The 19485-nt window shown below is 58.7% G+C and overlaps 1 protein-coding gene across 1 annotated transcript in view; it reads left to right on the plus strand.

Annotated features, from left to right (window-relative positions):
• The first annotated feature begins 2371 nt into the window (after positions 1-2371).
• Positions 2372-19485, plus strand: part of LOC140895243 (uncharacterized) — a 36354-nt gene continuing 19240 nt past the window's right edge. Inside the window, exon 1 of the mRNA XM_073304678.1 lies at positions 2372-3133. Coding sequence (XP_073160779.1) covers positions 2698-3133 — 436 coding nt within the window. The 5' untranslated portion in view covers positions 2372-2697. The remainder of the gene's footprint in view (positions 3134-19485) is intronic.

Consider the following 19485-nt stretch of genomic DNA (forward strand, 5'->3'; position numbering starts at 1 on the left):
CAGATAAAGGCACGTTTGTGTGGGAAAAGAAGCACCCAAGGGCAGGGAGTGAGCGGGAGCCCCGGGAAAGGGCTCCTGGCGCCCCTTCACCCCCCGCAGCTCCGCGTCCAGGCAGGAATGGGCCAGAGGAGTCCGGAGCGGTGCGGGGCAAGCGGGGGGGGGTGGAGGAAAGGCTGGGGGAGGGAAAGCCGGGAAGGAGAGGGGGGAAGAGGGGAAGGGGAGGCCCGTGCAGCCGGCACCAGCCCCCCACGCACCCTGGGCGGGTTCTGCCTCAGGCCCCCTTGTTAGCTGGGAGCGGACACCAGGCGAAGGCGAAGGCAAAGGGCCCGGCTGGACTCGGTGCTGGCGCAGGAGGGGGTCCAGGGCCGGACCTCGCCCCTCGGAGGAGCCAGCCTGGGACGAGGGCCAGAGAGACGGACACCTCCTCTCTCCCCAAAGCAGAGGCAGCCGCTCCTACGGCCAGCACGGCTCTTGCAGGGCTGCCGCGCGCTGGCTTTCCGTTCACACGGGCTCCGCTCCGGGTTAGGACAGTCCTGCGCTACTCACCACGAGGCGGGCGTGTAAAGCGTGGCCGCAGGATTAGCGCGAGGCCGCTGCGGGATTATGGGGAGGGGGCGCGTTGTTCCCACGCTTTCACTTAGACCCCCCTCCCCGCGCGCAGCTCCCAGCACCCGGCCGAGAAACCGGGACCCGAACCGACCTGGCTGCAGCTCCTGGGCCTGGAATCGGCGTGTGGCCCGTGCCCAGGAATTGGGTTGTGGCTCATGCCACAAGAGGTGGATAAACACCCCCCCACCGTGACACGCACAGACCCCTCCCTAGTGCTGCTGGGGGGGGACCGACCATGCGCCCCCAAGACCCCGCTAGCGAGTCATTGCGCAGGTGACAGCGCCTGATTGCGAGGCAGGTTGTGTGTGTGTGTGGGGGGGAGTAGCCAGGCGGGGGGGGGGGGGCTTCAGTCTCCCTCTCAGACCCAACGGTTCGGGCCTGGCCCAAAGCCAGCGACCCCAGACTTCCACTGGCTCCACGGAGGGTTGGAAACGCACCTTATTGCGAACCGCCCCCCCTTGGCCCCGGAGCAGGGCCAGACCCGCCCCCCGGGCAGGAGGTAGGAGGCTGCCTGGCCCGGGTAGTAACGGGGCCAAATCAAATAACGCACCAAACGGACAAGCCCAGGCGGGGCGAGTCGCGTCCTCTAGCCAGGGGCCCTGAGCAGCAGGCAGGGGCTGGGGCGGGCGGGACACACAACAACAGGGCGAGCGCTGGGGTGCAACCGACCTGCCCCAAGCAGACTAGATCGCTCCGGCCGCAGAGCTGGGCTGCCGGGAGGGGGTCCCAGTGGGGGTGGGGGTGTTTTACAGTTAGCAACATATTTTGGGTCTCTCTTTGCCACGCAATTCAGAGCTAAGGAGCCCCCCCCCATAGTAACAATTACTTAAGCGCCCTCGAGTTACTGGCGAGTCTGTTCCTCGGATCTCGCCGGTTCCCGTTGGCCGCCTGGGTGTTTAAATTCGTGTTGAAATTTCATCGAGATTCGGACTGAAAATTCGCAGAATTCGTTTTGTGTTTGACGTTCCCCGTGTCGTGCTGGCTACGGTCTCTTCCCGGGCGGCCGCCACCTCGGGTCCGACAACCACCAGCCAAAGGCACCGCACACGCCAGCCCCGGGGCCCTGCAGTCCTGGGGAGACGGGCATTGGTGTAACGGGCCTGTGCTCAGGCCCCGAGTCCCCCCTGCCCTTGGTCTCCCAGCCTCGCCCTCCGGATCCCACCTGTTCCAAACTGGAGTTTGGCTCTGATCTGACCCGCAAAGGGGGTGTCGCTCGAGCATCAGGGAGGAGTCCAAAGCCCGGGGGCAGCAGAGGGGCTGCGGGGGGCGGTGGGAGCCAATGAAGACCCGGGAGCAAAGGGGCAGGTGGAGGGGAGATGAACCCAAGGCACCCTGTGTCGAGGCGGGGGGGGCTGTCCAGAGGCCGGGGGGGAGCGGGGGGGGCTGTCCAGAGGCGGGGGGGGGAGGCTGTCCAGAGGCCGGGGGGAGGAGGGGGGCTGTCCAGAGGCGGGGAGCGGGGGAAGGCTGTCCAGGGGCGGGGGGGGGAGGCTGTCCAGAGGCCGGGGGGGGAGCGGGGGGGCTGTCCAGAGGCGGGGAGGGGGGGAAGGCTGTCCAGAGGCCGGGGGGGGGCTGTCCAGAGGCGGGGAGAGGGGGAGGCTGTCCAGAGGCCGGGGGGGGGGGAGGAGGGGGCTGTCCAGAGGCGGGGAGGGGGGAAGGCTGTCCAGGGGCGGGGGGAGGCTGTCCAGAGGCCGGGCGGGGAGCGGGGGGGGGGGGGGGAAAGGAGCCAGAGCAGGAGGAGGAGGAGGAGAGAGGGAGGTGCCTGCAAAGAAGCCACCAGTCGCTCGAGCGGCGAAACTTTCTAGCACCAGGACCCCCATCCCGGCCGGAACCGCTGCAGGTGCGCTCAGGCTGGGGGTGAAGGCGCCCTGGGGCTGGGAGCCCTGGTGAAGGGACCCGGGCGGCCCCCTGGAGAAGAAGCAGGGATTGCCCTGGGAGGAGGCTGCGGACGGTCCCGTGAGGAGTGACGCCGCAGCGGGGAGCTCCTGCCTCCGGGGAGCAGCGAGTCTGCGGGGCTTGGGGTGGCCTAGGGGCCCCCCGCGTCTCTCCCGAGGGCGCTGGGTCCGCAGGGGGCCGGGCCGTGCAGCCCCCATGGAGAAGTCCAAGAACTTTCGGATCGACGCCCTCTTGGCTGAGGAGCCCCCCCGGCCCGTTCCGAGCGCCTCCCCGCAGGGGCTGAGCCCCGAGAGCTCGGCGGGGAGCCCCGGCTCCTGTGCCCGCACAGAGACGCCGTCTCCCCGTGCGCCCCAGGGCACGGCCCCCCTGCCTGCCCCGGGATTCATCCCCAAGCCTGGCTTGTTGCATCTGCCCCCTCCCGGACTGAGCGCCCTGCCGGCCATGTACCCGTCCCCCCTGTACTCGATCGGGGCCCTGGGGGGCCAGCACCCTGCTTTCCCTTATCCCGGCTTCGCCCACCTGCCTCAGCCCGGCCCGGAGCACCTGAAGGCCGCGGCAGTGGCTGGATCGTTCCCGCTGGAGCACTGGATCCGCGCTGGAATGATGGTCCCCCGGCTCTCAGACTTCCACGGTGAGTAACAGCTCTCAAGGGGGCAGGAGACCGGGGGCCCAGGGCGCAGCGACCAGTAACTTCCCTAGAGGGAGGGAACTCCCGGGGACTCTTCCCCAGGGCGGCCGCATCCCCTTGGGAAAGAGCCCCCCTCTCGTGTGCCAGCTCCGGGCTCCCCGGCTCGCATTCGCTGCGGGGCAGAGGCTGGGAGCCAGGCGGGTTCAGGGGGGGATTTTAGGCAGAAGGAAGAGGTAGGAAGTGGGGAATCCCACTTGGGGAAACCGGAGTAAAGCCTGGCCACCGCCAGCTGCCAAACGCGCTGCCCAGGGCGCGGAGGAAATGTCTCTCTCCGATGGGTCCCCCCATTGCCCGCTGATATCCCCCGGCTCGCCTCCCTCCCCGAGGGGTCCCGGATGCCGCAGGGTCGGCTGGAGACACGGCCCGCCCCGCGCACCCAGAGCCTGGCCAGTCCCGAGTCACAGGCAGGGCCCAGACCCCTCGGCCTCAGGGCACTCGAAGGGGGCTGCTGGGGGGGTCGGGATTTTGCTTTCGGATCACAACAGAGCCCGCAGCGGAGCAGGGCACGATCCCGGAGCGCAGTGGGCCGCGGCTGGGTGCGGCCTTCTCCTCATCGGGCCCACTTCCCTGGGGTCAGCCTCGGGGCGCCTTCTGCGGGTCCCCTGCGGCTCCACAGCCCGGTCCGCACGCTCAGGAGCTGGGCCCAAAACTATCACAGCCCCGCCCTGGTCTCTCTGCTCTCCCGGGGTCCACAGGGCCACAACACCGCAGAGGGCCGCCTTGTGAGCCGGTCCTGCCACTTCCATTCCTCCCTCCTTCTGCCGGAGTAGGGGATCCTTGCCGAGAGACAGACAGGGGGTGTGGGGACAGAGAGATTAGAGTGTAAAGATCGGACTCTATCTATCTATCTATCTATCTATCTATCTATCTATCTATCTATCTATCTATCTATCTATCTATCCCCATACACCTATCTATCTATCTATCTATCTATCTATCTATCTATCTATCTATCTATCCTCATCCACCCCCTCTATCTATCTATCTATCTATCTATCTATCTATCTATCTATCTATCTATCTATCTATCTATCTATCTATCTATCTATCTATCTATCTATCCCCATCCACCCCCTCTATCTATCTATCTATCTATCTATCTATCTATCTATCTATCTATCTATCTATCTATCTATCTATCTATCCCCATCCACCCCCTCTATCTATCTATCTATCTATCTATCTATCTATCTATCTATCTATCTATCTATCTATCTATCTATCTATCTATCTATCTATCTATCTATCTATCTATCCCCATACACCTATCTATCTATCTATCTATCTATCTATCTATCTATCTATCTATCTATCTATCTATCCCCATGCACCCCCCTCTCTGTCTAGCGGCAATGGTCTCACAAGGCCGGCAGAATGACCGAGGAATGACGTTTAGACGGACCGAGGGGTTCGGGGGGCACCGGGCCTTTGCCTTGCCAGCTGCGGCCCGCACATTTTCAAAGCGTTTGGGTCCAATAGAATTAAACGGAAATTACAAAAACTGGAAATGGAAATCCCCGCGAAACGGGCGAGCAGCAGAAGCTGGGACGGCCAGAGGCCCCGGCGGGCGGGCGGCCACCCGCGCTCAGGGGATCGGGCAGGGAACGGGTCCCGCTGGGAAATCGCGCCCGCGGGTTTGCGCCTCAGCCACCAGGTTTCTCCTGCCGGGAGCGGCCTTTTCTTGCAACCAGCGAATTGCCCCGGCCGCCGCGGGGCCCCGGCCTGCGGGCTGGGGCCGGGCCGGGACTGGGTTCCCGGTCACCGAGCCCCAGGCGGGGAAATGGGGCCCCGGGGGGTCAAAATCTGCACAGGGCGGCGCGTGCGTTTGACAGCGAAACCCGCAACAAACCTGGCCGGGACCTTGCGGGCAGAGCCCTCGGAAACCCTGCGGCCCCAGGACACAACCCGCTCCCGGGCGGGGTCCCCGAGTCCCGCAGGGCAGGGCGCTTGGGGGCGGGAGCGGGTTCTGCGATTCCTCATTTTCCCTCGCTCCCTGGGTCCCGGTCCTGGGCCAGGCAGCTCCAGGCGAAATGCCCCGTGCCGAGGCCCCCAGCCCGGCAGTTCTGTGCCCCTGGGGGTCTTGCCCTGCCTGCCTCTGTGCCCGGCTCTGGGCTCCCGGGGGTCTTGCTGCTCCAACACAAGGCAGGAGAGGGAAGAGACCCGCGAGGCTCCCCGCACGGGACTTTTCGATCCCTGCGTTACTGCGCAATAATAGCGACCTGCGCCGCACCGCGCCACTGGACCAGGGGCCTGGCAGCCTAGCTGGGACCCTGCCTTGGCTTCAGCATCTGCCCCCGCCAGGCTCCAAGACCGAAAGTCCGGGCTTTCCTTTCTCATTAGAGCAAAGCTTTTCAGGAGGAAGCGACGGGAAATTAGGGGGCTTCCGCTCCCCCAAAACCTTATCTACTGTGAACCCACTTTCCAGCCTCGCTCCTTAGCCGGTCCCTGGCGCGGTCAACCGACCACAGCCCCCCAAACTCGAAGCGAACTGTTAATGATCTCGGTGCGTCCCGTCCCCCCCAGCTTCTGCCCAGCGCAGCACTGCCGGCCGTCACACGCCTTGCCAATTCCTCCCCCTGCTCCGGGGCTTTGCTCCTGGTCCCAGTGTGAACGGGCCCGGCCACCTCGGGGTTATTGGGTGCGCGGGTCTCTCTGCCACTCCCTGACGCAGGTTTCACCCGCAGCCAAATCCCGGATTTCACGGGTATGTGGGTAGGTCGGTTCGTGGCGATCAAAAGCGCCCGGGCTCAGGAGTGAGGGGCGGAGGGAGCAGTCCCCAGCGATCGCGATCTGCCCCCCACCCCAGGGGTCTGCAGGGCCAGCACCGACCCGCCCACGGAGGAGGGACGGGGCTGGTTGTCCGCAGCATGGTTCAGACCTGGGCTCCCCGCAGGGAGCCAGCCTGAACCTGCGGGAAAACGCCCCCCACCCCCCCGCTCTAGCACCCCGCAGGGGGGCCCAGCCCCCCGGGGCAGCGCATCTGGGGCCGTTCACACTGAGAGCCACCGTGGGGGGTTCCGTTTCCTTTGCTCCCCTCGGGACTAGCGGCGACCCCAGGAGCCCGAGCCCGGGTCTCAGCGCAGCGTGGCCCAGTGTTTCCCTCCCGGGGTTGGGCCCCTGGGAACAGGTGTGAAAAGGCTGCCGACCCAGCGTGTCTGAACCCGGAGCGGAGCGGGGCCCGAGACGCAGTGTGGGTCTTTCTCCAGCCCGGAGCCTGCTTTCAGTTTCCCTTGCGCTCGCTCTGGCGCGGCCGGCGACGGGTCGCGCTGGAGCGGGGGAGACACTTTCCATCGCCTGGGGCAGGGTGAGAACCGCCCGGGAACCCTCCTGCCTCCGCGCCTTAATCATTAACCGGGCGGCGGAGCGAGCAGGGAGCGGGTCAGACCGGTTCCTTTCACAACCTCTGGACCCCGGGCAAGCTGGGACGCTCCTGCGGAAGCGCTGCGAGCCTGTGGGCCGAAAGGGGCGGCTGGGGGAGCTTCTAGACAATGAAAGGGGGGCGGGGGGGTTACTGAAGGTTTGTGCTTTAAACACGCGGGATGCCAGCCCCTGAGCTGCGGACAGGCCAGCAATGCCAAGACCAGGAGGAATCGTCTCCAACCTCCTGTACAGGGCAGGCCAGAGAACCGCCCGCCCCCATCCCCAGAGCAGAGCTTTTACCCAGCCAGTCTCCAGTTAAAAGCTGTCAGTGAATCCCAAGCGGGGAGACTCAGGGTGGGGGGAGCTTTCTCCCGGCGAAGCCCTGTCCCGCCCCAGCTGCCTCGGGAGGGCTCAGCCCCACGCTGTGGGGAGAGAGCAACCAGAATGTTCCAGGCCAGGTCTGGAGACTTTCTGAGGCGCAAACAGGCTGGGTCCTGGTGAAATCGGCCCCTGTGCGAAGGGGCGGCAGGGCCCTGGGCCTAGCTGCAGGCTCAGCCCAAAGCGCTGCGGGCGGCCTATATGGGAGAAGCTGGGCTGGTCCCCAGAGCTGACCATGCCTGTCCGACCCCCTAACAGGGAGGCACTTCCTGGTTTAAATCTCTGAAATCAGCTGAGTTTCATTTGGTCAATTTCAGTTCACTTGCCACAGACGGGATTTAAATCAGGTTGGGTGCCCGGGCAGCGGGGGGTGTCCTGAGCGGGATTGAAGGCACCACTGCCCCTTTCTCACCCAGCCCAGCCCGGGCAGGGGCGTGATGGCCCGGAAGTTCCTGCTGATCCTCTGCCCGCGGGAGCCGCGCAGGGGGTAGGGGAGGGAGGCTGGGAAGAGGAGCGGTTGGCACCAGGAGAGCTGCTCATGCAGTCAGGGCTCAGCCTTGCAGGGGAGTGCGGGGCCTGCCCACTTGCTGCGGGCGGCCAGGGGAGCTGGGGCCTATTGACAGAGCCTGACAAGGCCCTTGTGGTGACAGGCCGCCACGGTGACTTTGTTGGCAGATTTTGGGTGGCTTGCAGGGGACTGACAGGGGCCTCAGAGACCAGGCTGACAATGCTGATCATTAGACCTGTGTCCACGGCGCCCATCCCTGGTTCCTAGAGCACCATACCCGGCCGCGGGAACGCTGGAGAGTTTGTTAGGGGGGCTGGCTCCTCAGGCAAATTGCTCCTTGACTTGTGTGGAGGTTTTGCCCAGGGAGGGGCTGAGGGCTGCAAGGGGACTTTTGCCCTGGGCTTCAGTTGGAGCAGGAGCAAGGGCACTGGGCTGACCATGTGCGGAGCACAGACGGAGACATTTCACCCCATGGCTGGTGGGTCACCCTTGAGGCCTGGGCGCAGCTGAGCACGGAAGTCACAGTGAGTGAGTCAGAACAGAGCCGTTCCTCTTCTCCGTGACCAGCCAGAAGGTTGTTGGGATTGATTCATGAGGGGCAATTCCGTAAATAGCCCCAGCCAGTGACCCTGGCTCTGCAGACCAGGGAATTCTTCCCATGGGTTACCCGGGTCCTGCTTGGCTGTTCTGGTCCCGGTCTGCGTGGCTCGCAGAGCCAACCAGGCCAGTGTGGACGGAGGATGGTCCAGTTGAACGTACAGTTTGAATTGTGCTTCTGAGGAATGTTCAAACTCACATGTCACCATTCACAAGTTTCTGTGCCAGTGACTCTCCATTTTGTGGATATTTGCAGGGAAAAAATTGAAATTCAAACAAATATTGGTCGTTTCTTCCGCAGTTTGCTCTGCTCTGTTCTAGTTGTGACAATAACAGAATTGTAATTTGCCTTTATTTATTTGCGATGACTGCTCCCCTCAATGGGTCATTAGCAGGTTTGAAGTCAGGTCCTTCAGAAGTCAGGTCCTTCAGTGTCCTGTCTGCCGACAGTGGCCTGGGCCAGGTGCCCCAGAGGGAATGGAGAGAACAGGGAATCATCCAGTGATCCTTCCCCTCGCCCATTCCCAGCTTCTGGCAAACAGAGGCTAGGGACACCATCCCTGCCCATCCTGGCTAATAGCCACTGATGGACCTATCCTCCATGAACTTAACTAGTTCTTTTTTGAACCCTGTTCTAGTCTTGGCCTTCACAACATCCTCTGGCAAGGAGTTCTACAGGTTGACTGTGCGCTGTGTGAAAAAATACTTCCTTTTGTTTGTTTTAAACCTGCTGCCTGTTAATTTAATTTGGTGATCCCTAGTTCTTATGTTATGAAAAGGAGTAAATAACACTTCCTTATTTACTTTCTCCACACCACTCATGATCATATCCCCCCTGAGTTATCTCTTTTCCAAGCCACAAAGTTCCAGTCTTATTCATCTCTCCTCAAAGGGAAGCCGTTCCATACCCCTAATAATTTTTGTTGCCCTTTTCTGAACCTTTTCCAATTCCATCATATTACTCTAGTGTAACTCTATTAACATGCCTCAGTAGTAGGCTGTTGTCCTCGAGTGGACCAGTCAGGAATGGGACTGGGAACATACTTTACAAGCGTGTTAGCCAACACACAAGTACTGCAGGCCTGAGGTGTTGGAACCTTATTCTGTCCTGAGTTTTCACTCTAGTTGATAGGAATATATATTTATATATCTGTATCCCAGGTCTGTCCTTGCCCTTGTACCTCCCGTTGAAGTCAGTGGAAATCCTGCTTGTGCAAAGACTGCAGGGATTAGATCCTGAATCTTTAAAATGAAGCCCGATCCTTTGATGAATTGGCTATGAAAAGCATGGATTTATTATGTAAATTTCATGATTTAATAACTTCAAAGCCCATTTAAAAAAATACAGCCAGGCAATCTGGTTAATTAAAAGCCCAGCTGGATGAGTAATGGTGTAGAAAGTTAAAAGGAAAAGCCCATTATCGCCCATCTCCTGAAATTAAACACCTAGTGATCGGGTCCAAGACAGCCAGTGGGGCCATTTTCTGGGGATAGGCACCTTCCTATGGAATGTTTTCTCTCTCCTCCCGGTGCAGAGGTGGGGTGGAGGTGAGGGAGACAGATACATTTACAGCTTGTACTTAGTGTTGCATTTACAAAGCATCAGGTGTTAACTGGCTGCATTTTCATACTTCATGGGACTAAATATGAATATATTCACTCCCAGGTGGAATTTGCCCCTTTGCTGAAGGCTGACCTGAGGGTGAGATGCCCCTTGAGCCCCAGGGGCCAAAGCGGGGCTACAGCGTGTCTCGGCCTTGTGGTAAAAGGGGTGAATTTCACTCTTCTAATCACATTTACTGGGCAGAATCTGAACACCTGCAAGACGGGGCATAGTCACCGCTCGGTGCCTGTCTGCTTTCGGTCTGTTATTAATATTGCACCTGTTGCCTGGAAGAACTGGACTCCCAAATGCTAGACCAGCAGTTCTCAAGCTTCATTTCATTGCGACCCCCTTCTGACAACAAACATTACTGCACGACCCCAGGAGCGGGGACTGAAGACCAAGCCCCACTGAGCCCTGCTTTCCTGGGCGGGGGGGGGGGGGGGCAAAGCTGAAGCCCAAGGGCTTCTGCTCTGGGCAGGGGTATGTAATTTTATCCCTGGGTGATGGGGCTTTGGCTTCAGACTTGCTGGGTCCCAGGACCAATGCCAGCTTTGGCGACCCCATTAAAATGGGGTCCCGACCCACAGTTTGAGAACTCCTGGGCTATACTGACCCCAGACACTGGGAATCTGATTGTCCCCAGAGACATGCAGGCAAGGAGGCAAATCCCAGATCAGACAAATGCCAACGGCCTTGCAAAGACATGGCTTTACTCCCATGAGTAGCTGAACTGAAGTCTATGGGGCTGGCCCAGTGCTGCATTATTCCTACACTGGCCTGAGACTGGGAAACTAGATAAGGCCCACGCTCCAAGCATCGCAGGACGCCCCCGGCAGGAATGGACTGGGCCCATCGGAACTCCACGTGGGAATAAAGTTATTTGTGAACCAAAGTGATTGCAGGATCGGGCCCATAATTGGGGCAGGTCCCACCGGTGGTGGGCACCTGACCAAGACAGCGATGAAGAAACATGGAGAGGCCACCAAAGCTGCTGAAGCAGGAATAACTCCAGCTCCGAACTGGCATATGTCCCAGCAGGATGCAGCCAGAAGCGGCAATCTCTTGCCACCGTAAATGGTATCTTCTCAGGACAGCTGAGTCTGCAGTAATGAGCGAAGAGACTGGTCTGGACTGGGTCCTAAGCAACACCCAGGGGCCAGATTCTGAAGCTCTTCATTGTACTGGGGCAAAGTGTACCAGAGTCCACGGGAGGTTGGTCCAAATATAAGCAAAGGTAGGGCTAGGAGTCTGCTGTGTGTCCTTCAGCTGAGTCACTCCGTGGCAGGGGCCACAGTGTAATTACGTTCAGCATCCTTGGGGGAAGAACAGCCTCACAAATTAACCCTCTGATGCTGATGTTCAGGAAAGAGGATTAAAAACTTCTGCGGAAGCTTGTTCGAAAGAACGAACCCTGGAGCCTCGCATTAAAATCCTGGCCCTCCCCATGGGGGCTCCTTACGCAGCAGGACGCACTGGAGCCCCAGAAGCCACCCACACCCAGAAATGCAAACAGAAAGCAGGGAGGAGAAACAACCACTGTGGCTAACCCGCAAAGTGAAGAGGTTGCTGGAGCTGCGGCCCTAGGCCCACCGAAACAAGCCTGAGTGGGGACCAGTAAAATGAGCGTGAGCGATTTGGGGAACGGTAGAATTTGAAGAGCAAATCGCCAGAGACAGAAAAACAAATAAATGCTGTGGGGAGAGCAGAAGCTGAAGCCGGCGAGTGTCCGTGAGTCCAGCTGGGGCAAAGGGAGCAGTCAGAGCGGATTAGCACATTGGAGAGAAGCTAAATGATCCCTTTATATCAGTCTCCAGCACAGAAGAGTTGGGGAAAATACCTACTTTCCAGGTAAGAGAGGTGAGGGGAGTCAGAGACTGAAGGGTTAGAAGAGGAAGGCCTGGAACATCATGATAATTCTCCCTGCAACAAGTCACCAGGACTGGATGGTTCATCCCAGAGCTTTAACTTCAGTGCAGTTATTTTGGCTGATGCCTGTGTAAATCAGGAGACAAATCAGGCTCACTATTTATACACAATGCATAATTAACCTGTGGAACTCATTGCCACATGATGCAGAGGCCAAGAGCTTAGCAGGATTTTAAAAAGCCTGCAGACAAGGATATGAACAAGCTACAGGTACTTTAGACACAATAAGCATGTGGGGGCTATAAAATCTCCTGCTGCAGGGCTCCTGCCAATCTCTAGTGACCGGGGTTAGGAACAAATTTCCCCTATCGGTCGGTTATTCTAGATAGCGGATTCCTTGCACCTTCCTCTGATGCAGCTAGCACAGGAAATGGTCAGAGACCGGATACTGGGCTAGATGGACTCCTGGGCCGACCCAGACTGGCAACCCCTCTGCTCCAATGTTCAATGGCTCCTCACTCCCTAGGGTGGCTGACAATCTGGTGCAGGAGGGCCGTAGACCAGTGAGATTTGGGGAGCGGGTGCAGGGGGGAGCTCAGGCAGATGCTTCCCCAAATACAGCCCAGTCACTGCACCCCTTGCCTCTCTCCCCAGTGCCAGAGCCACATTTACTGCTGCCCTTGGGCTGCAGGGGCAGCTTCTTCCAGCAAACTGAAAGGAGATTTGGGGCCATGCAGCCTGGGCCCCCCTGGATCTGCCACAGCCACAAAATTCCCACAGCTCCTGAAAATCTTTTGGAGGAGCAAGTTCCACCTGTCACACCCTGTCTGATGTGTAGGTTGTAAGCTCTCTGGGGCAGGGCTTATCCTCCTGGTGACTCCTTTGTACGGCTCCCAGCACAAGAGGGCCCCATCCGTGAATGGCATTCCTGGCTGCCGCCCTAATTAATAACAGGAATAAATAACAAGGGCACCAGATGGATTTGAGAGTCGGGTGTTTTTAATCCTGGTGTAGAGCACACACACACACACTCACTCACACACACACACACTCATACATGTACCCACACACAGACGCGCACACATGTCAACACACACACACACACTCACACACACACATGTACCCACACCCAGACGCACACACACGTCAACACAGATGCACATACACATGCACACACACACACAGACACATGCGCATGCGTGCACAAACACACACATGCATGCACACACAGGCATACACATGCATGCACAGACGCACAGACACACACGTGTGCACACACACAGTGCGACAGGGTCGGGCCGGATGGCTACAGGAGAGTAATAGAAGGCAGATATATTAGCCCCAGGTTAAGTAGGTCCCTTTTCCCTGGGTAAGGTAACAGGGAAGGTTCCAGAACAATCAGGAACCTTCAAGAGAGAATTAAGACAGACAGGCTGATTAGAACACCTGCAGCCAATCAAGAAGCCGCTAGAATCAATTAAGGCAGGCTAATCAGGGCACCTGGATTTAAAAAGGAGCTCACTTTAGTTTGTGGTGTGTGTGTGAGGAGCTGGGAGCAAGAGGCGCTAGGAGCTGAGAGTGAGAACGCGGACTGTTGGAGGACTGAGGTGTACAAGCATTATCAGACACCAGGAGGAAGGTCCTGTGGTGAGGATAAGGAAGGTGTTGGGAAGAGGCCATGGGGAAGTAGCCCAGGGAGTTGTAGCTGTCGCCCAGCTGTTCCAGGAGGCAGTCTAGACAGCTGCATTCCACAGGGCCCTGAGCTGGAACCCAGAGTAGAGGGTGGGCCCGGGTTCCCCCCAAATCCTCCCAACTCCTGGTCAGACACAGGAGGAGTTGACCTGGACTGTGGGTTCATGAAAACGGCCAAGCTGAGGGCTGCCGTGAAGCTCCAAGGTGAGCAAATCCACCAATAAGCGCAAGACCCACCAAGGTAGAGGAGGAACTTTGTCACAACTGGTGTCAGCAGTGGGATTGGGAGCTGTCCTATTGCAGATGGTCAGAGATGAAGAACACCCAATCCTCTACCGCAGCAGGAAACTCCTCCCGAGAGAGCAGAAGTATGCCGTGGTTGAAAGAGAGTGCCTAGCTGTGAAATGGGCCATGGAAACACTACGTTATTACCTTCTGGGTCGACGGTTTACTTTTGTGACCGACCATGCACCCCTCCAGTGGATGCAGTGAAATAAAGAGAAGAAAGCAAGGGTGACCAGATGGTTCCTGTCCCTACAACGTTTCCAATTCACCATACAACACCGGGATGGAAGTCACCATGGCAATGCAGATGGCTTGTCATGAGTACACTGCCTGACGTCCCAAGTTGCCCAACCCCGTAGTGTTGAGCAGAGGGGGGTGATATGTGACAGGGTTGGGTCAGATGGCTACAGGAGAGTAATAGAAGGCAGATATATTAGCCCCAGGCTAAGTAGGTCCCTTTTCCCTGGGTAAGGTAACAGGGAAGGTTCCAGAACAATCAGGAACCTTCTAGAGACAATTAAGACAGACAGGCTGATTAGAACACCTGCAGCCAATCAAGAACCTGTTAGAATCGATTAAGGCAGGCTAATCAGGGTTTAAAAACCTGGGTTTTAAAAAGGAGCTCACTTCAGTTTGTGGTGCGCATGTGAGGAGCTGGGAGCAAGAGGTGCTAGGAGCTGAGAGTGAGAACGCGGACTGCTGGAGGACTGAGGTGTACAAGCATTATCAGACACCAGGAGGAAGGTCCTGTGGTGAGGATAAGGAAGGGGCTGGGAGGAGGCCATGGGGAAGTAGCCCAGGGAGTTGTAGCTGTCACACAGCTGTTCCAGGAGGCAGTCTAGACAGCTGCATTCCACAGGGCCCTGGGCTGGGACCCAGAGTAGAGGGCGGGCCTGGGTTCCCCCCAAATCCTCCCAACTCCTGGTCAGACACAGGAGGAGTCGACCTGGACTGTGGGTTCATGAAAACGGCCGAGCTGAGGGCTGCTGTGAAGCTCCAAGGTGAGCAAATCCGCCAATAAGCGCAAGACCCACCGAGGTAGAGGAGGAACTTTGTCACACCAGGCACACACGTGCACACAGACACACACGCACAGACACACCTGTGCACCACCCGACATCGAGCTCCCCCTTCTGAATAATTTGTGTGAGCAAAATTCACTTCATCAGGGAAACGCTGCTACCGAGGAAAGGTCTTTATCTGCCCCACCCCCCCAGAAAGCATCTGAGCCCCTCACGAGCTTTGGTGGATGCAGTCCCACAACACCCCTGTGGGGCAGGGCAGGGCTATTCCCCCATTGAACAGCTGGAGAACTCAGGCGCTCAGATATTAAGGGACTTGCCCGCGGTCACCCAGGCATTTGTGGCAGAGCAGAGTCGCAGGCTAGCGCCCTCACCACTGGATCATCCTTCCTCTCGGTGGCACTCACCCTGGTACCCCCTGGTTGTCACTTCCTGGGCAAAACTCACCCTAAGCTTTGCTCTGGCCCTCTGCACAGGTTGACCTTCCCTCACTAATGAATATATCATCACCCACCCAGGGGAGGGGGGTCAGTCTCTTCATCCCCATGACACAGGTGGGGGAAACTGAGGCCCAGACAGGGGCAGCGACTCTCCCAGGCTCACCCGGAAATTGTTTTATCTGAGTGCGAAAACAAATGATCTGATTCCCCTCTCCCCTCCTGCCTCTCCACGGCCCCCCCAGGACCTAGAGCTCAGCACAAGCTGAGGGGAGGAATTCTTTTGGGGTTCCCTGAAGTTTTAGCAGAACATCCTGGCTTGGGGGGCGACAGCTGCCCCTCAAAGCCAGCCTAGACTGCGTCCAGCCAGGTAGCGTGGAGCAGGAAGGCTCTGGCCTCCTGAGCCATCCAAGCCTGGGCACTGGGCTTGGTGTCTGGCCCTGAGGCAGCTCAGGGAATCTGTGGGAGGGGGCCTCTCTTCTGCTTCCCGAGCCAGGAGAGATCACGTTGCCTTTGCTGCTTCCAGCCGTTGGGGCTGATCCTTCCCAGGGACTGGACATAGAAGCCTTTTACCACACAGGCTAGTGCGGTTGCTCTGTCACACATCGAGACAGGAGGGATCCAGACCAGGCAGGCGTGAGCCGGGGCCCAGCGGAGCCAAAGGGAGGGGAGTCTCTGCCATGGCTGCGTTTCTCCTCAAGCCGTAGGAATTTCTTAGCTGGTGTTGGCTGGGGACCCGCTGGGCCACGTGTGAAGGGGCGGCTGGCGCAGGAAGCCGGGGTGTGTTCAGATTCGCGGGGGAGGCTGATTTCTGTGCCCCCTGTCAGCAGTAAGGAAGTGCGAGGCAGGCCGGTGAGGCCCTATGCAGAGAGCTGCCAAGCTGGAGATTTATGGGCATTGAGAGACTTGATCTATGTCCCCGGGCGGGTGAGCGTGTGAAAGCTCTTTGCAAGAGTGAATCATTCTCGGCTTTCCCACTGGGGCAACCGGTGCCTGGCTGGAGTCAGCGAGACCTTGGACAGGAGAGAGGCCGGCCATCCGCCTCTGCCTGCTGAGCTCCTGCAAAGGGAGCAGCTGGGAAGGCACAGGGCTGTCACACTTCTGTGGGGGGAGGGTGTCGTTCTAGGGTCAGAGCCCCCCTGCCCCAGCTGAAAGAAATCCGGGGTTCCTACTGCAGGGCAGGCCCCTCCTGCTCCATCAGCGGCAGGATGGGATAAACAGACAGGGGATTCCCAGAGCAAGGATGATGCACTGGACTTGGACTAGGGGATCTAGGTTCAGATCAGCCACCTGCTCCCGTGTGACCCTGGGAAAGTCACTCGGCCTCGCTGGGCTCCAGGTCCCCAGCTGTACAGTGGGGACAATGACCCGTCCTCCCTGCATCTGTTGTGTCCATGTAAACGGGATGCTCTGTCTCCTCCTATGTGCCTGGACCCTGGTCTTGGTCAGTGCCCAAGTTCTGCCTGCCCAGGCCAACAGAGCACCAGCGCCCAGCACTCCCCCTGGTTTGGATTCAAGCCAGATCCTGGCAGTTAACACTCGCTGGCCTGTCCCTTTTACACTCTGGGCGGCGGCTTGGAAGTGGGCGTGATGCTCATCCATCTGTGGCGCTTCGGCCCCATTGTGGTTTAAACCCTGGGAGCTGGGGACAGTGGTTCCTTTTCAGCTCTGCAGGTCAGAGACAGGACAGTGCCCTGGGGCAGCTTCTGGCTTGCATCGGCAGCCCAATGCACTGTCATTTCAGACAGCTAAGTCCCACCCTCCAGTGGGTACCACAGTGTGAGGATGAGCAGGAGGAGGGAGGGCTAGGAGAGGTCTGGGTGCTGGGGATGCCAGGCTGGGAGAGGTCTGGGCGCTGGGGAAAATTGGTCTTCTCAAAGAAACCCGATTTCATTCTTTGCAATTACAAGTTTGGTTGATGAAGGTGATTGTGTAGATGTAACAGACAGAGCCTTCTGTCGGGTGTTTGACTCAGTACCGTCACAAATCAACAAAGAAGTGGGTGACTGACAGATCTCTAAGGTAGTTGTGAATGGGGAATCCTCACTGAATGGGGATGTTTCTCGTGGGGTTCTGCAGGGATCAGTTCTAGGTCTGATGCTGTTCAAGATTGTCGTCAGTGATCTGGAAGAAAATATCAAATCTCTGCAGGTGACACACCGACCAGCAGAGTGGGGAATGATACTGAGGACAGGGCAGTCATACAGAGTGATTCGGCTTGTTCGGTAAGCTGGGCCCATTCAAACAAAATGCATTTTAATATAGCCAAATGCAAGGTCGTGCACCAAGGATGAAGGACTGGATGGGGGACCAGATCCTGGACAAAAGTGATTCTGAAAAGGGTTTTGGGGTCTGTAACGGGACGCAGACTCACAGGCGGTGCCTCCTGCTGGTCGTCTAAGGGAATTAGCTCACCAGCCTCCGGAGCGCCCTCTTCAGGCCAGTGTCTCACCCTGCTGCTGGCTCTCGTGTCCCTCCCAGGACCCCGGTGCCCCTTTCACTGGGTGCTGCCCCCTGGCAGTACCCCACAGTTCTGGGTCTCCCCCTCCCAGGGGAACCCCCCCGCCATCCCTACCTCACCTCAGTCGTAAGCTCCTTCCAGCCACCAGCTAGCCCCCGCGCCTTGGGGCAGACTGCAGTGTGAGCCACTCATCCCAGGCAAGGCTGGGTTTAGACCTGCTGCCTCTGCCTACCCATGGCTGCCCCTGCAACCCCCATATCTAATAGACCTTCCCAGGCCCACAGCCTGGGGCTTTCCTCGGCCCGAGCTCCCCGGCTCCCTTGGCCTTTCCCCAGCCCTGCTCCAAACTAGGTCCCCTATTCAGGTCTCTGCAGCCAGGTCCCTGCCTCTCAGCGCTGGAGAAGAGTGCTCTTCTGCTCCTGGCTTTGATAAGGCCCGCTGGGTCTGTTTGGGGCGTGACCCCCAGCTGCGGCTCCTCTGCCAATCAGCCCAGCTCTTCCCCTGCCCCAGCCCTCTCCCAGGGCTGCCTTAAACCCCTCTGGGCCCGAGCGGGTGTCCACCCCGCCACAGGGTCCTCGTGGACAAACGGCTGAATATGAGCGGTGACCAGAAGGGCTAATGTGTATAAATAGGGGACTAGAAGTAGAAGTAGGCAGGTGATTTTACCTCTGTGCACAGCACTGGTGAGACCGCCAGGAATAGGGCAGCCGGTTCTGGGTCCCCACGTGAACGGGACAGAACAGAGCCACAGGAGTGATTCAAGGGCTGGAGAAAACGCCTTAGAGTGGGAGACGTCAGACGTGCGATCTGTCCAGCTCCCCAAACAGAGGGCGAGGCGAGTGAATTGCAGTGTGTGGGTGCCTTCCCGGGGAGAACACGGCGGTGCTAACAGGGCTCTTTAATCTGTTGCAGGGGAGAGACGCAGAGCAAGAGCCAGTGGCTGGGAGCTGAAGCCAGACACATTCCCATAGGAATTGTTAGCTCTGCGGGCCATTAGCCACGGGGACAAACTCCCAAGGGCAGCAGTGGCTTCTCCAGCTCTTGAGGTCTCCAGAGCCAGCCCAGAGGCCTTCCTGGAAGCTGCCTTAGTTATTCAGTTAAGTGCAGGGCGGGCGGGGTGTGATCTATAGGAGGTCAGACTAGAATTAGATGGCCCCTTCTGGCCTTAAACCTCTGTGAGTCGTGGGTCTGAGAGACTGCCTGGAGGAGCGATGTGGGAGAGGGGACGGGAGAGCTGGGCACCTGGCTGAGAAGCCTGCTCGGTGGGACGGTGCCTGGTATGGCGATGGCCCAGTGGGACACGCAGGGGAGAGCCAGGCTTGGCAGTGCGGGAGCCGCAGGGAGTCCGGGAGGGGTGCAGTGCAGTTAAATTACAGGGATGTGGCCAAGCGGGAGGAGATAGCGAGGGGTAAGTGGGGGTTCGGGGAACTGCCCAGAATGGTCCAGCGGCTAAGACCACCAGGGGGGAAGTGAGAGGAAGGAAACCAGGCAGCGGGGGAGCCCAGGTCCCAGAAGCAAAAGCCAAGGCAAGAGGCCCAAGATGACAGGGTGTAGAAGGTGGCCATTAAGCGCTGTCTGTGGTGCTGGCAGCATCGTGCAGTGCTCAGGGCGGAAGAGCCAGCTGCAATGCAGACGGGCCAGGCCGGTATAGCCAGGTCAGTGGGTCAAGTGGTTCAGCGTCAGCTCTGTTGTCTGCCCCAGCTCCTCAGAGTCCTGACCCTGACACTGGGGGCAAAGCCCACCCGGCCCAGCCCGGCTCTAGTGTGATACATTCTGTTAGCTACAGCAATCAAGCAACATGTGTTAGAGACCCAGTGAAAACACAGTCGGCTAATATCAGATCCCCGCTGAACCTAGGTACCAGCAGTCTGAACCATACCAAAGAAGCCAGCAATTCTTTATGAACGTCACCTAATAATCTAGGGAGGCAGCTGTGTTGTTTAGCGCTCGGCCCCCAAAGCCCCAGTCTGACGGCCAGGCAGTATGTTGATATTCCAGACGAATGGCGGGTGTGGTGGGTGTCAAATCATTTCGAGCCTGCAGCAAATGTGGAAAGTAGCTCGGATGTCAGTCAAGACAGCCG

The sequence above is a fragment of the Lepidochelys kempii genome, chromosome 11 (genome assembly GCF_965140265.1).
Source record: "Lepidochelys kempii isolate rLepKem1 chromosome 11, rLepKem1.hap2, whole genome shotgun sequence".
Taxonomy (NCBI): domain Eukaryota; kingdom Metazoa; phylum Chordata; order Testudines; family Cheloniidae; genus Lepidochelys; species Lepidochelys kempii.